The sequence below is a fragment of the Purpureocillium takamizusanense genome, chromosome 2, assembly GCF_022605165.1.
Source record: "Purpureocillium takamizusanense chromosome 2, complete sequence".
NCBI lineage: Eukaryota > Fungi > Ascomycota > Sordariomycetes > Hypocreales > Ophiocordycipitaceae > Purpureocillium > Purpureocillium takamizusanense.
This window is the reverse complement of record NC_063069.1, coordinates 145,794-165,753: the sequence shown is the minus strand read 5'-3', so window position 1 is coordinate 165,753 and position 19,960 is coordinate 145,794. Positions and strand designations below refer to the sequence as shown.

General features: G+C 54.5%; 5 protein-coding genes across 5 annotated transcripts; 4 read left to right on the top strand and 1 right to left on the bottom strand.

Annotated features, from left to right (window-relative positions):
• Nucleotides 1-697: 697 nt before the first annotated feature.
• On the top strand, nucleotides 698-2,893 carry JDV02_001885 (uncharacterized protein; the record flags this gene model as incomplete). The annotated part of the gene is made up of 3 exons (XM_047982858.1): nucleotides 698-840; nucleotides 899-2,819; nucleotides 2,884-2,893. Exons 1-3 carry the CDS (start codon nucleotides 702-704, stop codon nucleotides 2,891-2,893), a joined length of 2,070 nt encoding a protein of 689 aa, XP_047838826.1. The 5' UTR covers nucleotides 698-701.
• A 2,978-nt stretch (nucleotides 2,894-5,871) lies between these two features.
• On the bottom strand, nucleotides 5,872-7,698 carry JDV02_001884 (uncharacterized protein; the record flags this gene model as incomplete). The annotated part of the gene is made up of 2 exons (XM_047982857.1): nucleotides 5,872-7,256; nucleotides 7,308-7,698. The coding sequence occupies 2 exons, from the start codon at nucleotides 7,696-7,698 to the stop codon at nucleotides 5,872-5,874; spliced, it is 1,776 nt and encodes a 591-aa protein (XP_047838825.1).
• Nucleotides 7,699-8,888: 1,190 nt separating this feature from the next.
• JDV02_001883 (uncharacterized protein) lies at nucleotides 8,889-9,454 on the top strand. Its single transcript, XM_047982856.1, has 2 exons — nucleotides 8,889-8,980; nucleotides 9,036-9,454. Exons 1-2 carry the CDS (start codon nucleotides 8,897-8,899, stop codon nucleotides 9,288-9,290), a joined length of 339 nt encoding a protein of 112 aa, XP_047838824.1. The 5' UTR covers nucleotides 8,889-8,896; the 3' UTR covers nucleotides 9,291-9,454.
• Nucleotides 9,455-12,846: 3,392 nt separating this feature from the next.
• JDV02_001882 (uncharacterized protein) lies at nucleotides 12,847-13,992 on the top strand (the record flags this gene model as incomplete). The annotated part of the gene is made up of 2 exons (XM_047982855.1): nucleotides 12,847-12,943; nucleotides 13,001-13,992. 2 exons carry the CDS (start codon nucleotides 12,847-12,849, stop codon nucleotides 13,990-13,992), a joined length of 1,089 nt encoding a protein of 362 aa, XP_047838823.1.
• Nucleotides 13,993-15,146: 1,154 nt separating this feature from the next.
• On the top strand, nucleotides 15,147-16,692 carry JDV02_001881 (uncharacterized protein; the record flags this gene model as incomplete). Its single annotated transcript, XM_047982854.1, has 2 exons — nucleotides 15,147-16,611; nucleotides 16,679-16,692. 2 exons carry the CDS (start codon nucleotides 15,147-15,149, stop codon nucleotides 16,690-16,692), a joined length of 1,479 nt encoding a protein of 492 aa, XP_047838822.1.
• Between the last annotated feature and the right edge of the window lie 3,268 nt (nucleotides 16,693-19,960).

The following is a 19,960-nucleotide window of genomic DNA, read 5'->3' as shown; positions in this document are numbered from 1 at the left end:
TTCCGTCAACTTGGTATGCCGACTGTCCACTCACGTAGCTAGGTATGCTAAGCATGAAACCAGGAGAAGGTCTATCCGCCAGCAATCCGGAGAACCCCACAAGACTTTGGCAAAGAACAGGGAGGTCCAAAGGACGGCGGCCTAGCAGCAGACATGACAGGCTTGGCGGGTGACGATTCCTGTATGATAGAAATGTCACAGAAGCAGCTTCCGCAATGACGCGTGGGCCTCATCTACGACCATGACTGTACGCGGCGCCTGGCTGTCATGCTTGCCACAGAGACATGGCCTTCAGGGCTGCTAAGACTTGCACGTCAACAGTAACATCGCTTGTCAGAATCAGCGCTACCATTTGCTGTGCCTGACGACAAGCGTTCTGGCTCTTTCATGCAGCGCTATGCTGGCATGATGCTGCTGTAACTAGTTACAACCAAATGCCATATGTCTGCCCAAACAAATGGCGTGTATCGATCATCTCGCAGAATGACTCCATACGTCAATACAGGAGCCTGAAGAACCTAGGCAGCAGCCATTGCACAACGCTCCGGCATCTCGTCTAGCTCCATTGCTATTGGTCAGTATTGCTCTAGCGTTGATCTGAAGTGGAGACTTGATAGCCGCTACTATGTGCGTGGAAGGCAACAGAAGCGTCACATGAGAATAAGACGGTCGACTTCCGCTGCTTCTCCCTCGAACCAGCGATGCATCTGCATGGTATCATGGAAGACGTGATTCGACTCGTGATAACAAAGAAGGTTGGCGAAGCCCTGGCGCTTCTTGGTGTCGGTGACTACAGCCAGGAATCGATCAAAGAGCACGTCCTCTCCCTGTCAGATTTTGGTACGTTCGAAGATGGAGGTGGAGGACGGTAGTCGCGAGACGCTGACCAGTATTCTAGTCCGTGATGCCAGGCTCAAGGCTGGCAAAGAGGCCAGCCCGGCCTGTCTGTCGAAAGAAATTTGCCGCAATCGACAAGCGGCCATTGACGCACCTCTACTTGGATCCTACCGAATCCTCTCAAATTCTGCGAAACGCGGCCAAACTGACTATAAAGGACTTGATGGGCCGGCGAGGAAGAAAAGATCGAGAGGAGGGAGGGTTAAGAAGCCTTCAGCGGCTTCCCTACCACCGGACGGGAGGACATCCAAGAATGACAGAGACTGCACTGCCAACGAGAACGACCAACCGAGCGGAACCGTCGAGTGTGGCACTGCTACCGCAGCTGCTAATAGGAGTGATCAATCCAAGGAGCCCTCCGAGTCAGGCGTAAATACCGCGGATGACAAAGATCACAATCAGGCCAGCGAAGCCCCTCAGAATGACGGAGATACCACAGCCGCCAACAGGAACGACCAATCTAGCGACCGCCCCGAGACTGACATAGCTTCCACCGGTGCTAATAATAATGATCAACTCAGCAAGGCCTCCGAGAACGATGTAGCTACTGCGACTGCCGAGAATAACGACCAACCCAGCGAAGCCGCTAAAAACGACGTAGAAACCGCAGCTGGGAAGGAAAACGATCAATGCAACGAGCACAATCCGGGACGAGACCCGCGCAATGCCGGTCCGGACAGAACGGACAGCAACGCCGTCGCCCAACCTCAAGATGAGATACAGCAGATACCTGTCATAACAGCCAATCCTGCGACTGATCAGAACAAGACAAGCGCATTGGACGATGCCACGCCACCCGATGAGTCGCAACAGTCGGTAACCATCACGCAGGCGACGGCCGCGCAGGCGAGAGTCGCCGCGGACAGCGCACCGGTTTCTAACACTGACTACTGTGCTTCGCTTGAACCTCCAACCGAGACTATACAAGACCTCTTCGCATCGGCGTCGGCCAGGGAGGCAATGGAGACAATAGTCGTGAGCTGCGCGACGCTCAACTACACGCTTGGCAGTCATAGTTGGTCTTCGACCACATCAGCCAGGACGGACAAGACAAGTGATTTGCGGGACTACGCCGAACAAATCCTTAGCTGGGACTTTGAAAGGGCGCTTCGGGCCCTACGGAACGAGAAGGCTACTCTTGCAATCAAGGACATCCAGGACCGGTACATGAAGTCCATATACTGGAGAATTATCACGAAGTATGCCGCGTCACTCGATCCCAGTACCCTGAAAACCGCCAAGGGACGTCTGGACGACTTTACGATGGCCGAAAAGGAGGCGACTAAAGATTTCATGAAGAATGCTCGCATTGGACTAAGCCCCGCAAACCAGCGCCGCTGCCGTCGCTTTTGGAAGAGCCTATCCGATATGCGCGAAGCTGGAGTCGAAAATATACTCTTCTATCGTACAAAGGAATTCGACAGCTTTTGCGATAACAATAATAGAGGTGATGGGTCCGGTTTGGTGCAGATAGTGCTCTCGTGGGAGAAGGTGTACGGTCCGCATCTGGAGCATCTTGCGGAACGAGCGAAGAAGGAGGCCAGGGGAGACCGAACTGGACGATTGTGGTTGGCTCAACCGCACGTTGCCAAGAGACTGCACGTTCCAGAAGCATTTTGGAATGATGCCCGAAACGTGTGGGGCTGCGCCGAGGAAGAGGAGCGGTTCGCCTCCATCCCCAGACAAACGAACGCCACGGCTGACCAACTCGGCGGCCTCCTCGACATCCCCGCTGCAGCAGGCGGAAACCGAAACAAGTCGATTTTTGTCAGCCTCCTCCCTCGGGACGAAAACTTTCTCTCTGTCCATCCTATCATCACCATTCAGGAAGGAGACTTTCTCGGTATCTTTGCTGGGACGATTCGATACTCGAACAATTTTGATCCCATGTACGGAATTTGCGGTCCCGCTGACAAGCTTTGGTTAGACTACTCCTGTGTCACTGGCTTGCTAAACCAGATGAGGGTAACGCCATCTCACGATCAGGCGAATGTAGACCTTCGATGGGAGCTTGTTGAAGATTCGAAGAGCAAAGCTCGATGGGAGGTTGTTGATGATTCAGAGAACAAAGATTGCCCTTTAGCATGGAGGCTTTCTGTTCGGGCTCTTAGGACGATCAAGCCTTTCGAGGAACTTGTTCGTGCTACAAGTAGCGTGCAGTGTCTTAGACATCGGAAGCCAGCCCATGCACGATTGGGCTTTATGAAATGGAGTGATGCACTCGCGCAAGTGCAGACGGGTTCACGAACTGACATTGCATAATGTAGAAAGAAGGATTATAGAGTTGCCTTCTCCTTACTTCCCTGGTACTGTTTTCGCGTGAGGGGTTAATGCATCGTTTTCTCTCTCGTTTTTGACACGTTACGGGACTCATACTCGCGTGGCATTATCGCTCTCCCTGCTCGCAAGGCTGTACCTGCCACTCACGTTCCGGTGTATGCATTGCGCTCGTCGCGTCGGGTGCTCTCTGCGCTGATGTTTACCTTTCGGCTAGCCAGAAAGTTCCCGTTGACGCTGTTTTTGCAATGTTTTCCTCCCACCATCGCCCGTTTTGCCTCAACTGGCCCGCATCGGCGGGCAGCCAACTTGTTGCACAAAGCTCCACTCCCGTGTCCCACACGAGGATAGAAGAAGCAGCAAAATTTGGTTCAACGGCCCTGATAGACGTCTACCAGATGCTGACAGGCTACCACCGAAAATGGCGAACGCTCGGCAGATGATTTGCACTCATCATTTAGCGATCCCGGGCCGGACCCTTACTAGCCTGTGTTGTAAGGACCCGAAAAGATCTGCGGGCAACCGAGATGCGTACACTTGCGTATCTAAGGAGCGACACCGTACGGGCGCAACATCGGTGGCACCTGCAGTGTCGTACTCTTCTGAAACCTTTGCTAGACTCGGACACGAATATGCAGCGCAGGTATGCTCGGCGCACAACGTAGCGTATGAGTGCTTTTGAAGTCTCTCTTCCATCCCACCTTCTGGACGAGACAACTTGGTGCGGCTTCACCGTGTCCATGGCTACTGATATCGTTCACTCAAACTACCTAACTCCAATTCTGCCCTAAAGGCTGGATCTTGGACTGGAGCAGTCTTGACTGGCACTACTCGAGCAATTATGTACAATGAAATCAGCAGAGACGATGCGCCCTTGCGGTGCGGAACGTCGCGGGGAGTAGATACGAAGGTGCAAGTCAATAGATGCTAGACTGCATGACCGCGCCGGTATGGCAGGAACGTAACAAGCTGATACAGCGCGTCACGAAGCTGCGGCGAGTTCAGCGAGCACAGCGCGCTGTCATATAGAGTGACTACGTCTGCGGGATGAGGCCATTTCGATGGGAGGAGGCTGCGCGAGGTTCTAGGCACTGTTAATGGCCGAACGGAGCTTCTGGGGCGGCCGTCTGTTTCGAAGGCTGCGTCGCCGGTCTCGCAGCGTGCCTTCAGACATGCGTCCTTCAGTAACCATGCTTGGTTATCGGACGCCGGGTGCGGGATGTCGGTGGCGACGAGCCGCGGCATTTGCATATCGATCTCGTGGCCGACATGAGGCGGATTTGACCTCGGGCCCAGATATCAGAGTACGGGTTTCGCGGCTGCCGGTCGGATGGACGTTTGTCACCCGCAGGTATTTGGTATAGTTGCTATTGAAGCTGTGAAGATGTAGCTCGCTGCTGTGATCATGCACCCGAGTTGTCAAATGGCGGATTCAAAGGGGCGTCGTGGCGCCACAAGGTCTGCTGGATGGACGGAAGGCGGCGTGGCACGGTGTCTCTTCGACAAAGGCTAAAAGCGGCTTGTCGGATGGATTGAGCGGTGACCGCATGCGGAAAGGTCCCGGAACCCTGTCGTCCGAACATGGACACCTGTGATTTGCGAATTGGTGCCTGGCTTTGCTGCCGCGCGGCAAATATTTGGCGGTATCCACAAGGAGCCTGACCTCTGTCGCCATCCTGTACCTGCGTCAGCGAGGACGAGAGACTTTGCAGCTCCGTGCGGGAAATGGCCTCCCTACCGCCGTGTCCTCACCCAAGGGCGAGAACGACGCAGGCTGAGCTGCTGCAGCCAAATTCAGCCTTGGGAGATAGCATCTGTGTCAGAATGTTGATCTTTGCAATGAATCCAAATGTGGCATCGTTGTTGTGCCTTGTAACGTATGCTCCAGAAGTCGCTTTGTTCGGAATTGGGTGCATTTCGGCGGAAAAGCCTGAAGAGACGTCGACGTGAGGTGGACGTGATGGCAGGCGAAGGCGGCTGGTTGTGGACGTCAAAATGGGCGATTTGTGGGTGGTGAGTCATGGACTATGGGAAAGAAGGGTAGTCCGGCCATCCCCCGCAAATTTTAATCTGAGCTCGTCCCAGCGTCCTCTCGCGAACTACAATGTGGGTATCAATTTTCGCACTGTATGGCTTGTACCCTCCGCCCCACAAAATCGTGCGGAGCATCTCACGTGCTCGAAACCGTGACGAGCTGGGGGCATTCCGAAGCGCGCTGCGCTTGGAGTCTCCTGCTATTGGCTTGAGGTGAATACTCGGAGGTGCTCGGACCGGTTTCCTCCTTATAGCACAGCTCGCTCGCTAAAGCGGCGTGCAACTGGAGGGACAGAGGTCAGAAGCTTCTGAAGCCCGCTTTAGTCACCCGGCGCATGCCACACATGTCCGGCCACCCCCTCAATCGTAGGTCAGACTCGTCCTCTCCATCTCTATGACTTCGACAACACCTGAACGCGCGATATCGCGAATCGGATGATTCACTGAACACTGCCTACTCCGGGCTGACATCGGACGACTAACAACTGCACATGTTGACATTGAACTGCATACAGAACTACACTACGACATCCTCTTACCGTACCAAAGGCAAAACAACGACGTTCGACCAGCGACCGAGAAATAGCAGCTTGGCCACGCAGCACCCTAACCAGCGGGCTTGCTATGGCAATGGAAGAGCTCATCGATATGGCTGCCCTGCCGTTATTTGCTGGATGCCTCGAGAGAAGCCATGTTCGCCCGCATGAATCGTTCGAACATCTCTGCCATTGTGGCCATTGTCTTGTTTATGGTCTTTTGCGTTTCGGCAACATCAATCATCATGGCTTCCAGCCGCTTTTGCAGTCGCTGCTCGCTCGCATCCGACGGGTCCGGCTCGCCTTCCGAGCTGTCACTGTGGCTGCGCTGCCTTCGTGGCTGTCTGCCCGAAGTTGATGATTGTCTTGCCTGAGAGTTTTTGAGGGCCCTCCGGCGCACGGGGTCCTTTTCGACCTTTGCAGGATCCTCGAAAGAGCTCACGTATCCGGCTTGCCAGGGCGGAAGTATACCATCTCTCTTGCAGATGTTGTCGATTTGAGCGTTTGCACTGGCCGTTCCAAGGACTCTTCCCAAGCTTGTTGCGGTCAAGATGTTGATACCCCTCTTGCGAAATCGGACACAACAGTCTGCGGCCGGATCCTTGCTCCCTGCCGCTCGATTCTTGCGTTGCGTTTGCGACTTTGTCACCCACAGCAGCTCCTCGAAATCACTCCTGTCCTTGTTGGACCATGTCGACTGGCCATCGCTCAAGACTTTGTGGCCATCTGTGGCCTTATACTTCTCCCCCTCGAGAAGCCCGACCTCTGACGCGGGTTCAAGACGGCGAATAACTTGCCCGCCTTGCTCGACCCTCTCGATGCACACCTGGGTGCACCATGGACCATGCCGTCGCACGCCAACGATCAGACCTCCGTCTGCCGCTCTCGCAGTGGGCCAAGGGTACTCGACGTGTACAGCCTCTTGCTTGGGAATTTCGGCTGTCGCGGCGGCTGTCGAGGCAACGCCGGCCTGTCTCTGCTTCAAGTACTCGTCTGCTGACGTGACTGTCCATTCCGCTGGGAAATGGTGCGTATTGATCAGCGCATCTATGAGTTTCTTCTCTGAAGATATACGGGCCCTTGCGGTCTGGTTCTCTGGATCGTCGTGCAGGATGCGATACCCTTCCAGCACTACCTTGTAGTGAGGTCCGAAGAATGAAGCCGGGATCAACCACTGACTGTCGGAGACGCATTCGCTCTCGTTCTCTGTGTTGGCGTTTTGGGATCTGTTTCCTCCTTTGATCCGGTCGTTGATCTCTTTCAGCTGCTTCAGCACAGCTTGATCTTCGGGATTTTCCCCCAGCTTGTACAGAAAGGGTGTCGCTTCACGATAGGCGTCGTTCACACGTGTAGGTGGGATGGGTATATCGTCTTCCTCCATCCCGGGCTCATCGTCCGTCTCCTCTCCGTCAGAGTCATCATCCGCTTGCAAGTCGGCTTTACCGTCCCATGAGTACACCTCGCCGATGAACGGCTGGTCTACACCGATTTTGCTTGCGGCATCTTGCAGCTCTGTCTCACATGTTAGTCGGTGAGCGTGATCGGTAGGCAGGTGCTACATACTCTTGAACGCGTCCTCGGCGCCCTTTTGCTGGCAATAGTGTGGATGCGTCATACAGCCCAAGCGTCGCCACGCCATCAGCTTGTCAGCGTCAGATGAGTCGGGATCTATTGACAAGATCTCGGCGTGTGCATCCTTTGGACACTTCATTATTCGCTCAATCTCTTCGTCTACGGCTTTGATAGCGTCCTGGGGCGACTGAGTAGGCGGCTTTGCAGATGCGGATGGAGATTGGTGCTGGGCAGCTTCCGCGGCCCTTCGGGCAATATCTGCTGCGATCCTGCCATCTTCAACACCCGGAGTAGGCTCAGGGGTTGGCAGGCGACCGGCCGGTCGTTCATCCTTGCCGTAGGCATGCTGTGCGGCTGCCGAAGACTTAGCAATGTCAGTCATGATAGTGTTGATGGGTTCACTCCTGCAAGTTTACCATCATGGAGTTCGGCATGCCATTGCTCTTTAATAGTCGTGGCAGGCTGCCACGATTTGAGCGAGACCCACGACAGTGATCAAGATTCAGCCGATGAAGGCGTTCAAAGGCATTTAAGCCACCTCCGCTGTTATTGATGACAGGTTGGGCTTCGAATGAGCCGTTGTCGACTTTGAGCAGCGCCGGCGTTCCCTTTCGCGCCTTCTTTGGCAAAGTCGCCAACGAATGCGAGTGTGCCGCTGATTGCCACGTGAGGACATCTGGACGTTTCTGTATATGACTACAATGGGCGGAGCTTGTCAGACGGGGTTCTCTCAGGTAGGGATGGATCCTACTGGCGCTGAGAGGCTGGGCTTGTGTCCGTTCGTGAAGCACCTGATACACGTGCGGAATGGAGCCGGGGAATAGTACAAGCTTGATCCACGATCGAGCGCTCGGAGAGGCTTGTTCCATGCAATTTTGAATAGGCGGACGGCCAGGCCGTTGCCCTTGATCACGAGGTCATTTATTTCTATTATGGCGTGTGATATTCATTGGGACGTTTTACTGCGAAGACTACCATACTTCCGCGAATGATGTCACAGAACAACATCAAGCACATGCGGTTCGGTTGTACCACCTCCCCACTTTCTGACCGCACACAGGTCACCGGAATATTAATTACCCGAACCCGAAAGACGCAAGATTTAGTGGGGTTCGCCGCCCGCTTTCGAGACAACTCATCCTGTTCAACCAGGCATGGATGTCGCGCTGCTATGATGTCGGGCTCTACGAATGGCAGCAAACACCTCTAACCGCGGTATAACTTCTTACGATGATTCTACCGCCTGCGTTGATTGATAGAGTGAAGTACGGCCCTGTTGACCTCAACCAATCTGTTCCCGCCACCAGGACCATTGAGACGTGTCTGACAAATTGCTGCATCAGGTATCTTCCTGAGCGAATACACCAACTGCTACCCAACCTCCGGCGTTGCTGTGAAATCTCGGCGAAAAAATATTCGATCATTGTGCCTTCGACCTCGTCAACCAGTTTATAGGTCGCTTTGGCCCCACACTGTCCCATCCATATTCTGCAGGCGGTCGTTCCGCCAATCCAAGAAAAGGTTATCACAGGCTATGCTCAGATTATGTGGCCGGAAATGAGGACTTCTCTCCCAGCAATATGAGCGACTCGATCACAACTATCGCTCTTAGTGACGATTCAGCGAAGAACCAGGAGGTGTTGGGAGGAATTTATTATGACACGGTGAGCCTACCATGTTCGTTGCCTGTGGTTTGCGTGTTAGCTAAATTACAAACAGACCCAACAGCAAGGCGTGGTTGGAGACTGGACAGGCCCACACACCGTTACGGTTCGCGGACCATTCGAGACTATTACTGCGGTCGTCATGAAACGAGGCAGCACAGGATACGTCGCTGTATTCGAGGTATTGAGCGAGACGGACCACAGACCTGTAGTTCAGTACAACGCCTCGGATGGGGCAGTAATGATCATTCTCAACCCCGGCTATTACTGCTGGATAATGGAGGGCGTCAAGGTGAGATATGTCGAATGAGCCCTCAATGATCGTTCTGATTCGGGTCTATCGCGGTTCTGATAATATCTGCACATATGTGATGCGGAACAGTGATGAAGGGCAGGTGTACCTGTGGAGGAGGGAATGAAATTGTTAATCCATCGCCCCGTCCTTCTTTGAGGTGCGAAAGAATGACAGTGACGGCTTCGATAGTGAGTGGTATAACCGCCCCTGATGTCACGTAACCTTTAGCTCCATGTGCCGGCAGCAAATCTCTCGTTTCTGTCGCTCCCAGTTCGTCGTTCTGGACTGAAGCCGGGTCCGGTGTAATAAACTCTCCATTAACGGAACGCGGCGCGCTTGCGTCGCCTTCGTGTCGTGTTTCGATGGATGTTCCGGTGTCTTCCTGGGCTCCCTCTGGAAAGCTCGTCCCTGGGGCAGGGGGTCGTAAATTGACCGAGCTAGCACTCCGTCGTTGAAGTCGGTTTTGTTCGTGACGAATTGCATCGTGCAAATCTAAACCGGTAAGTACGGCCGATATTGACCGATTGCGACCACACGCACCTTTTACACTCTTGGGTATATTGTGAGAGGTGGCAAGCAATTCAAGAGTGCCGTCACGCAGCGGCACCAGGTCGTGCTTCTCCAACCTTCGCAATAGGGCAGCACGGTTGGACTTATTCATGCTCGCCACATTGTTCTGTCCAAGAGCGACGGCGCACACAAGGACGCCCCCCGGGCCACATTTGAGAAGAACATCATGAAGAAAGACCTGGTACTTCCCGCGTTTACTTGACTTCTGTGCCTCCTTGAGTATAGGGACTGCCTCCGAGGCGCGCCTTTTGTTGCCGTCCGTTAATGATCGAACAATCTTTAATTTGTCTGCAGCAGCAGCGATTCTAAGCCATGCCTCGTTGGTTTGCAGTGGTCGTGATGGGACAGACATTACGGAACGAGAACGTCGAGGATGGTCCGAGTCGGCGTCCGACGAGGGGCTGGCTGGGGGGTAGAAAGGAAGGAACATTTCAAGGGAGAAAACGAGGTAAGTGTGGCTTATCAATGTCTATGTCTTACCCCGCACTTTACCCCGAACTTTACCCCGAGACTTACCTCACAAACTTCCCTACTATCTGCCCCGGTGTTGTACCGTCCAGGTCTAACCAGTATTGGCAACCGGCCCATCCAGTACGCAGTTGGGGTTCACGTCGCACGAAACGGAGGCCACCTCGTCTTCTCACAGAAGCAATGTGCAGGCTCCTTTGCTGGTTTTGTCCTCTTTTAGGTACTTACACTCCATGCGCAAGCAATGACCACCCTTGGCAATACGCCTGCTTCTTTGTATAATTACATGGAGTCACTGTACTTGCAATGGAGGTCCGCTTTACAGGGATCGCTCAGAACCAACCTGAACGTCAATGTGGCTGGGTCATTGTACAACCTCCGCGGACCAGGAATAAGGAATGATCTCATCACCGGGTGGCTGTAAGTCGGCATTTTAGCATGATTGATCAGCTTTGGATGGGCCATCTGATTGGAGTGGCTTTTGTGTGAGGGAGCATGAAGCCCCGTGCTCGATCCCTGCTGTTGGTACGAGAATATATAACCCTGCCTGTTCAACAGCAAGGTCTGTTCCTTTTCCAATGCTTCTTCAAGTCAGGTAGCAACTCTTTCATCCCTTTCCATACCCTTCAGTCGTGTGAATATCCAACGATGTACTCAAATAGCTCACTTCAGCCTTCTCAGACGCCTCAGCCCTGCCCAAAGGATCAGAATGGCTCTCGCAACGGTCGCCCGTATGCTCCTGAGCTTGTTAGCGAATCTCTAGACGAAGGGTTGTGGATGAGAGGCACAGGGAAAGGCGACAAAAAGCACCATCGAGAGAGAGGTGGACAAGACAGGTACGTTGGCAGCCATGAACGGTAGACAAGTGCCAGGTAAACGCTACTAACGAAGAATCAGGGTCTCTCCGCCACCATCTCCCGGCGGGTTTGCCCGTCAATTGCCCCTCCACAGATGTCTGAGGTCTTTCGATGTTCATGCCATGGCAACGTCTCGCAGTGCGGGCCCCGGTGACTTGCATACTGAATGCTCGCCGAACGCTCTGTCTATCTCCGACGAAGGACCGGCTTATACCGGCACGACCTCGCCACGACGGCAGTGGCAATCGCCGGCGAGCCCCAAAGACCTCACACTTGGGATTGGCGAAACCTCTGACCCCACAGCCCAACAGGGGTTCACTAAGTTATGGGACAGGAGTGTGAAGGAGAGTGACACGATAGAGTGCCTGAGCGCCACTGATGCTGCCGAGTTGGATAAGTTGCCATCAACTCTCTCCAACCACGCCCGCCTATCTACAGCAGGCGCGGCGCGGCAAGCCTCCACTGAAACAGGCTGTCTTCAGAAGCCCGGCACCCACATGGCTGGACACACAGGAGATGTCAGTGTACCCTCTGTGGCCATCGGAAATTCTACACAGTCATCGAAGCACTCTGCAGAGACGGCTGAATGGGACGCCCCCACCGCCACATGGCCCACGCGAGAACTGCGGAGGGAGTTGGTCTCGCTCTGTGGACCATCGCGCCATAGGGGCGGCCCGAAGGCATGCCAAGTGCTGATCCAAGGCCGACTCGGTAAGATAAGCTCAATCACATTCACTTCCTGCGGCTGACCATGTGTAGAGATGCCATTGACACCTGCAACGTCGGCTAACCAAGCATTTGTATTGACCACGACCTCCAGGGTCCAATCAAAGACATCTCGGGGGGACGATGCTCCTGTTTCAGAGCCAAGACAAGACCACCAAGACGGCACCATAGAGTCTGAGACAGACGAAAACATATCTGGCATCTTCGATCTGCCGCTGGTCCTTCCGGCGACGGACGTGGCCACACGCTGCACGATAGGTGATGAGGAATCCCTTGTCGACGAACTTGTTCCGTCCCTCTTTAGGGCCGATGAGCCAGCTCTTGGCATCGTGTCAGGCAGCACTCGCCTTCCACCTCATCGATATAGCCTCCCCCATCGTTGCGGTTTGTGGCTTGAGCCTGCCATCTGTTCAAGTGCCGTTTTAGAAGAGCTCCGCTCTTGGGCGAGAAATGCTTGTGGGGGTATCGTCGAGTACCCTCAAAGGCGAGACAAGGAAGGCTCGCCATATTCTTCTGGAGATTTCAGTGACTCGAACCCGCCGACAAATGTCAACACACCTCGCCGTGGCACTCCTGATTCTCATGGATCCGAGACCGGAGGCCTCAAGTCTCAGCCAGGTACTTGCCCGCATATCTGTGGCGCTTGAGCTCCAGTTCTTAACAGAGCGCAGTGAAGGCGACCCATGGGCATCACTACGGAGACGACAGAGTCTCCAAAATCACCGGTCGGACACGCGACACCTTCGGACTGTTTCAAGACGAGCAAAGTCTGGGACATGCAGGGCGGCTAGGCCGCTTGGAAGGAGAGCAGGAAGAGTCAGTGGTCCAGCACTTTCTCGTCGCTGGATCGAAGTCCGGTAAGCAAACCTTCACAGGCTTTTCCTCTCGCTAATTGATGCGCCCTATTAGACACCTCGGATTCACTGCCGGACACGGCGATCCCAAGTGACATGAGCGACGATGCGGCGTCTGACTCATCGGATCTGAGGTCTTCCAATGCCAGCCGAAAGACGTCCGCGATATCCCATTCGAGTACCGAAACGCCAGGTAAGAGCACCAAGCATGAACTGTTATCATGTTTTGCATTTTGATACGATTCGACAGTGGGTTCTCAAGATCTAGGAGATGTAGTTGAGGGCGGAGTAAGTCCAACTGACGATGCGGACTCGACCTTTGGGAAAGGACCGCCCTCCTCCTCCGCTTCACTTCCGTCCTGCATCACGGAGTACGAGTGGAAATATGGCCGTCGCTACCACAGCTATCAAGCTGGGCTATACTGCTTTCCGAACGACGATAGAGAACAGAACAGGCTCGACATGCTACATCATGTTTTCCTTCTGGCTCTGGATGATCGTCTCTTTCTTGCACCAATCGGCCTGAATCCGAGCCACATACTCGATGTGGGTGCTGGCACTGGAATATGGGCCATGGAAGTTGGAGATCAGTACCCGTCGGCGGAGGTCCGAGGCTATGATCTGAGCCCCATTCAGCCACAACACGTGCCCCCAAACGTCGATTTTTTTGTCGATGATGTCGAAAAGGAGTGGTTCGAGTCCGCTGAGTACGACTTCGTACACTTGCGGAACTTGCTAGGGTCGATAGCAAACTGGCCACAACTCGTTCGTCAGATATACGAGAATCTCAAACCAGGAGGCTGGGTTGAACTTCAAGGGATCCTCAATCAACCATATTCAGAGGACGGAACTCTCTCGTCGGACAGTCCTGTTGTGCAGTTGATGGATGGTCTGAGGCAAGCTGGACGCAAGCGTGGACGAGACATGGACCCAGCATCGTCATTTAAGCGATGGGTAGAGTCAGCCGGATTCGTGATGGTTCAAGAAAGACGCTTTTCTCTGCCCGTTGGAGGCTGGCCAAAAGATCCGAAGCTCAGAGAGATTGGTATCTTTATGGCGCAAGGCCTTCGAGAGGGTATCGAAGGTCTAACGGCTGTTCCGTTCAGGGAGATCTTGGGCTGGTCCAAGGAGGAGGTGCATGTTCTGAATGCGACTGTGCTCCGGATGATTAGGCGCCGAGACCGCCACCTTGTGTTCGATTACGTCGTTGTCACTGGCATGAAACCAATGACTGGCTCTTGATGGAGGGATCGGAGAACGTACAACGCAATATTGTAATGGTAGTGGTACAGTACACGAGACATTGGCTGTGAGGTACTTCATTGTGTACACTTTTTGATGGCACTCTGGCGGCGGCCGAACGAGCGTGCCATCTGCTTCTAGCCACAATACCCACCACGGAGCCTCCCGGCAGTCATTAATTTAGGCTCCATAGATGGCTGCCAGTCCTAAATTTAGTGCAGCACCGAGGCGATCTCGGTACTGGAAGCAAACCGGTGACCGCCCAGATGCCGAAGTTCACAATGTATGATTCCCACGACCAAGAATAGAGTGGAGGCTCACTGGCATCCCGTACTGGCAGAGCCGACCCAAGATGCCGGGTTTTCTGGGTATGCCTCTGCAGCCAGCACTAGCGACTCGGCCGGCGCTAACGCTGAGGCAAACAATCAGGGGTCTTCATGGGCGCGGAGGGGCGAGAACGAGGCATGGCATACACTATATGCGCGTCAATTGCTGCGCCGACACAGGGGCCACAGGCTACGAAGCTGGAGCAAAAGCGAGTGGCTGTCAAATGTTTGCGAAGGAACATGAATTACGCGCTTGCATGTGTCTGGAGAGTATCGTCAACACCACCCACTTGGCGCATTGAGGATGAGCCAGCTGTAATAAACACAGGAGGCTCCAGCCTGTTGTGCGTGCTGTTGGCTCCGTGACGTCCCAAATCGCGTACTGATACGCCCCAGTCTGCGCAGAGGCAGGGCTGGCGGACCACGACGGCTGCTAGCGCATGGGTGCTTGCCGCGGATGTGGGCTGGCGTTCTGTATAGCTGGCAGGCCAAAGTGCTCGCCCCAATGTACCAGCCCAGGCTGCCGGCTTCGGCACGTGCTGGCCTGTACATGCCACTATAGACGGCCACCATCGCTGTCGCCAATGCCAGGGCTCCGCGCGACCGGCTAAAGTTCGCCAAACTGGACCCACAGGGCGGTTCGGGGGGGACTTCTGTTTATCTTACCAAGCGGGGCCACCGTGTTACGGTGGGCAAGTAGGTTGCCAAGCAACTGCTGGTTAGCCTTCTGTGTCGTCCGCTTTCATGAATGTGTCATTACCATTTACTCGTTCGCATTAAAACCCCCATCTTCCAAGATTCTGCCGATCTCTTTGCCGCACACAAGGCATGAACAGGATTGAGGAGCTAGAGAGGCGGCTTCGTGAAGCGGAAGAACGTGCCGAGAAGGAGCAGCAGCGTGCCGAAGAAGCAGAACGGGAGCGCCAAAAGGAGAGAGATCGTGCCGAGAAGGAGCAACAACGCGCCGAAGTAGCAGAACGGGAGCGCCAACAGGAGCAACAACGCGCCGAAGAAGCAGAGATACAGACGCGACCGACCACATTCGACGAGTACATCGCTGCTTGCCACGACCATGTCTTTCGCCAGTTCAGAGTGGAAAGCGACCGGAAGCTCACGTCGAGAGGTTCGATCACTAACCCCCGAAACAAGCTATGCCCGACTAGCCTAGAACCATGGTCAAACTTCTTGGAACTGCAGAGGAGCGTCTTCGATATCCTTTACGGGTGTGTGCCCCTCGACAACCAGGTATTCGAGAGCCGAAACTTCCTGGCCGGTCTCGGAAGGCGGGTGGCCCAGCGATCGATAGCCGATGAGAAGACGCTTGAGTACTTCATGCATAACAGTGTCGAAGATCCTGTCAGAGTCATCATGGATAAACTTAGACAAGTTAACGAAGTACGCGAAGCATTCGATGTGGGAAACGGCATCGTCTTCGAGAACCACCCGCACGCCATCAGCGATGTTGCAGACGAGGTCATGTTCAGGGATGGCGCGTCAACGCCGCCGCAAACACCGGACCATCGGCAAGGTCTTCATCGGCTGCGGCCCGACCAAATCTGCATATATCGATCGGGCAATGAATCATCGCCCGAGCAGCGGGCAATGATTTTTGTATCCGAATATAAGGCTCCCCACAAGCTCACGGCTCCGCACCTTCGCGCTGGACTACGGCCGATGAACATCTACAAGGAGGTCGTCAATCGGAAGACAGTCCCGACGTCCGTGGACCCGGCCGGCCGGTTTGCATATCACGCAGAGAGACTGACGGCCTCTGCCCTCACTCAGACATATCATTACATGGTCCAGGGCGGTCTCAAATACGGGCTGCTAACAACCGGTGAGGCAACTGTCTTCCTGAAGGTCGACTGGACGAAGCCTGAGACGTTGCATTACCACCTTGCAGAGCCTGGGCCAGAGGTGCTGGCTCACCCAGAGCATGTGCAGTCCAGCTCTGCCGTTGGACAATATCTTGCGTTTAGCTTGATGGCATTAGGTAGGCCAGGTGAACGTGTCGAACACGGTCAGGATGAGCGCGATCGAGCGATGGGGAATCTGCGCAGGTGGGCAGAGGATTTCGAAACGACACTGCGGTCGATTCCTGAGAGCGAACGCGTGGCATCGGACAGTGCGTCCAGCTGGGCACCTACGACATATGAGGGCTTTGACCGGTCGCCAATTACAGACCGAGGAAGGAAACGCCGTCGAAGCAGAAGAGGCGGTGAGCACCAGAAGATTGCGCCAAGACGAAATCAGTCGGAGTCATCGGACGACGGGTCTGGATATCAGCCTCCAGGTACACCAAGCCCGTCTGAGCGACACGAACGACGAGGACGAAGCGATGCAACTGTGCCTCGACGAAGTCAGCGGATCCTAGCGCACCGACTAGGGCAAGGGACCAACGAGGAAGTGGAACGGCAGTACTGCACCCAAGCATGCCTCCTTGGACTGGTTCGGGGAGGTACCCTCGATCCTCGTTGTCCCAATACGGGGTGTCATGGTGGATGCCTCGCACGTACGGGCGCACCACATCCGATCAGTCATGATACATGGCTGAGGCTACTGAGAGACCAACTGCAACAGACGCTGGACGCAGGAATCACAAAGCTAGGGAAGCACGGCGCGCGAGGAGTCCTTTTCAAGGTGACGCTTTTGTCATACGGCTACACGTTTGTGTGCAAAGGCACAAACCAAGCCTTCATCCAAGATCTTGAACATGAAGCAGCCATCTACAGGCGTCTAGACCGACTTCAGGGCATTAACGTGCCCGTTTTTCTCGGGGCCGTAGACCTTCGACCACTCAAGCGGACCTACTACTACGACCACCGGGTTTACATCGTACACATGACGTTTCTTTCATGGGGCGGGGACACAATTGACGAGGCCGTCAACGCGCCAGGGAGCGCGAAAACAGCGCTTGAGGCCAAGGCGCTAGCATCCTTGCGGGCGATTCATAAGGAAGGCGTGGTGCATAGAGACGTACGAAGCGCCAATATGCTGGTCAACAGGGAGGCGAATGGCGTGATGATGATCGATTTTGAGCGTGCGAGATTGCTTGAACAGGCAAGAAGCCCACTTGCGTATCTTGTGCCTAACAAGAGACGGCTGGACTGGGATAGTACCACTGGTTCAGAGAAGGACAAAGCACGCAAGCGGCAAGGCATGAGAAGTTGCGGTTTCGCGGAGGATACTATGATGGTGAGGACAGCATTCCTGGAGATGGGGGTTTGCTAGAAAAGATAAGGGACGCCATAATCAAGTGTGATAATGATGGATAAGGATGCATCTTAGGGACTTTTGTTTTCATCAACCTGGGTCCAATGGCTGCATGTGAGGGATCCGTAACGGCGGCAGCTCCGGCGTTGTCCTTCTTGCCTCTCTTCCCTCCACGTGCACGAGATGGACCGCCTACCCTAGGCAGTTCAGATTTACGCTTTGCATCCCGCCGTCGGGAAGTAGGGACTGGGGCCCTGTGACGTTTGCTAGCCAGAAGATGGCCGTCGTCTTCGCCGTCCGTGAATTCCCCGAAAAAACGCTTCTTCGATGGATGCGGTCGAAGACTATGCTTGGTCCTCGTGCCACGTTGCCCCTGCGACCCGAGTTGCTTGTCTTGATTGAGTGCACCAGACTGACTGTCACCCTGGCCATCGACCCTGACTTTTCGGCGTGGGCCCCACGCTCGCCTTTGATACGGTGGCGTCGAGTGACGAAGGCGGCGGGACACGGATTGGCCCACCGCTGGGTGCTTGTCGGTATCTCCTTCAATCGAGCTTCCGCAATCAAGGTTTGCGCCGCAGCTGGAGTCCACCGCCGAGGGAAGGGCAAGAGCAGATTGGGCGACTAGGCGGAGGCCGGCATCACTTTGAGAACCTCCGTCGTCATGTACGTCCTCGGCACCACCATTCGAGTGATCAGACCGACTTGACAATAATGGTGTTGACCTCGGGGGTTGTGAGGCAGGTGACTGAGTGCCGCTAGTCACCAAAAGGAACTTGTATCTTGCCTTTGTTCTGGTTGGTAGAATTTGCAGTGGCCGAGTATAGAAGGTGTCTCGCCAGTAACTCGAGATCCAGCAACGAGATCGATAGGATGTGCGAGCTAGCTTCCGCTCGATCAAAAATGTCGTCGACGGCTTGCATGAGTATGCGCAACCGCGCTTCGGCTCTGGCAGAGCTCCAGACGGGTACACCTTGCCAAGAACCCAGCAGCAAATCCTCTTGGCGTCGATTGAGTCCTGCCGTAGGCTGAATGCAGAGGTTGTGATGATGTCGAGCGGTCGACCCTGGAAAAAATCCGCCACCCCGTGTGTTTAAGCCATGGCGTGGTCTCGTTGTCCTCAACGCATGAATGTAGTTGGCGATCGCGCCAGATCTGTTTGCTTTCGGCGTGCAGACGGCGATCCTCGGCCGCTTCTTGTTCCAGAAGTCCTGCAACGACCTTTCGCGGAGGTGGCTGCCCTGACCCTGGCCGACCTGAAAAGTCGCTGCCACGTCCCGTTGGCGAGCACGAGCTTGTCGGCAGCGGAGTCCTCAAATGGGTTGCTGGCGGCTGGCAGTGTGGTGGCGAGGAGCCAGGTCTGAGTGGAGGCAGAGCTGGCATATTTGTTGTTCACTTGGGTGTGCTGTGGGAGAACATCATCACGGTTAAAGGGAAGTCTCGGGGAGAAAATGCATACTTTGAATTCACGAAATTCATGAGAATGAATGGAGGTTCATAGGCAACGTTGAAATAGATGATGAGACTGAAATAAAAAAAAAATGCGGCAATGCGCGGCGTTCTTCTTTCTTGTCCGTCCGTGATGAGCTTTTCTTCTTCTCTTTTGCCCCGTCTCATCTCGCGTAAAGGGCCGCCTGGACCTTGGGTCCGCCGCGAGTGGGGTAGGCGGCTCAACGGGGGTCCACGGAGAGGTCGGTGAAATAGATGGTAGCCAATAGTAAGGGCCGAAATAGGTAGGAGAATGCCTTTTCCACGAATAGGAGGGTAGTGGTGGTGGTGATGTGTGTGGCGAGTGACAAGGCGCTATAGTGACCCAAAACTGTTCCAAACTCTAGACTCTGATAGACTCGCTGCTAATTTCTCGCACTCGACTTCGGTGAACTCCTGAAACAGTGTCAGATCGTCGAAACTTTGGTAGAGGCTCTCCAACTGCGCCCCCTGGCGATCTATAACGGCCAGATTAAGATCAATAACAAAGCTGGCGGTTATTCTTTGCGTATCAGTGCTACGTCCGCCCTTCGCGTGAACTCGAGCCACGAGTGCTCGCGCCTCGGATGCATTTGTGATGCGTAGACGGAGCGCGATGGACAGGAGACTCGTGACAATCCCTTCCACCACACGGAAGGCACCACATAAGTCTGCATAGCTATTTATGCAAAGCATGAAGTACGCTCGCCACTGTGGGTCCTCGGTATCCTGCATCACTGCGTTGGCAACGTGCAGTAGAGCAATATGCCAGAGTATAGCGTAGGATGCACATGGGTGCGTGTAGCGGAACACGATAGCAAGATGCTTGAGCTGATTGAGGGATGCCGTGAATATAAGCTTGGCAGCGTGGCCTCGTGCTTCGTGGCTGGCATTTTGGGTCATCAACGAGCCGTTTTGTAGCTGCGTGAAAGGGCGAAAGAGTTGTAATATTGAGGCGTGGA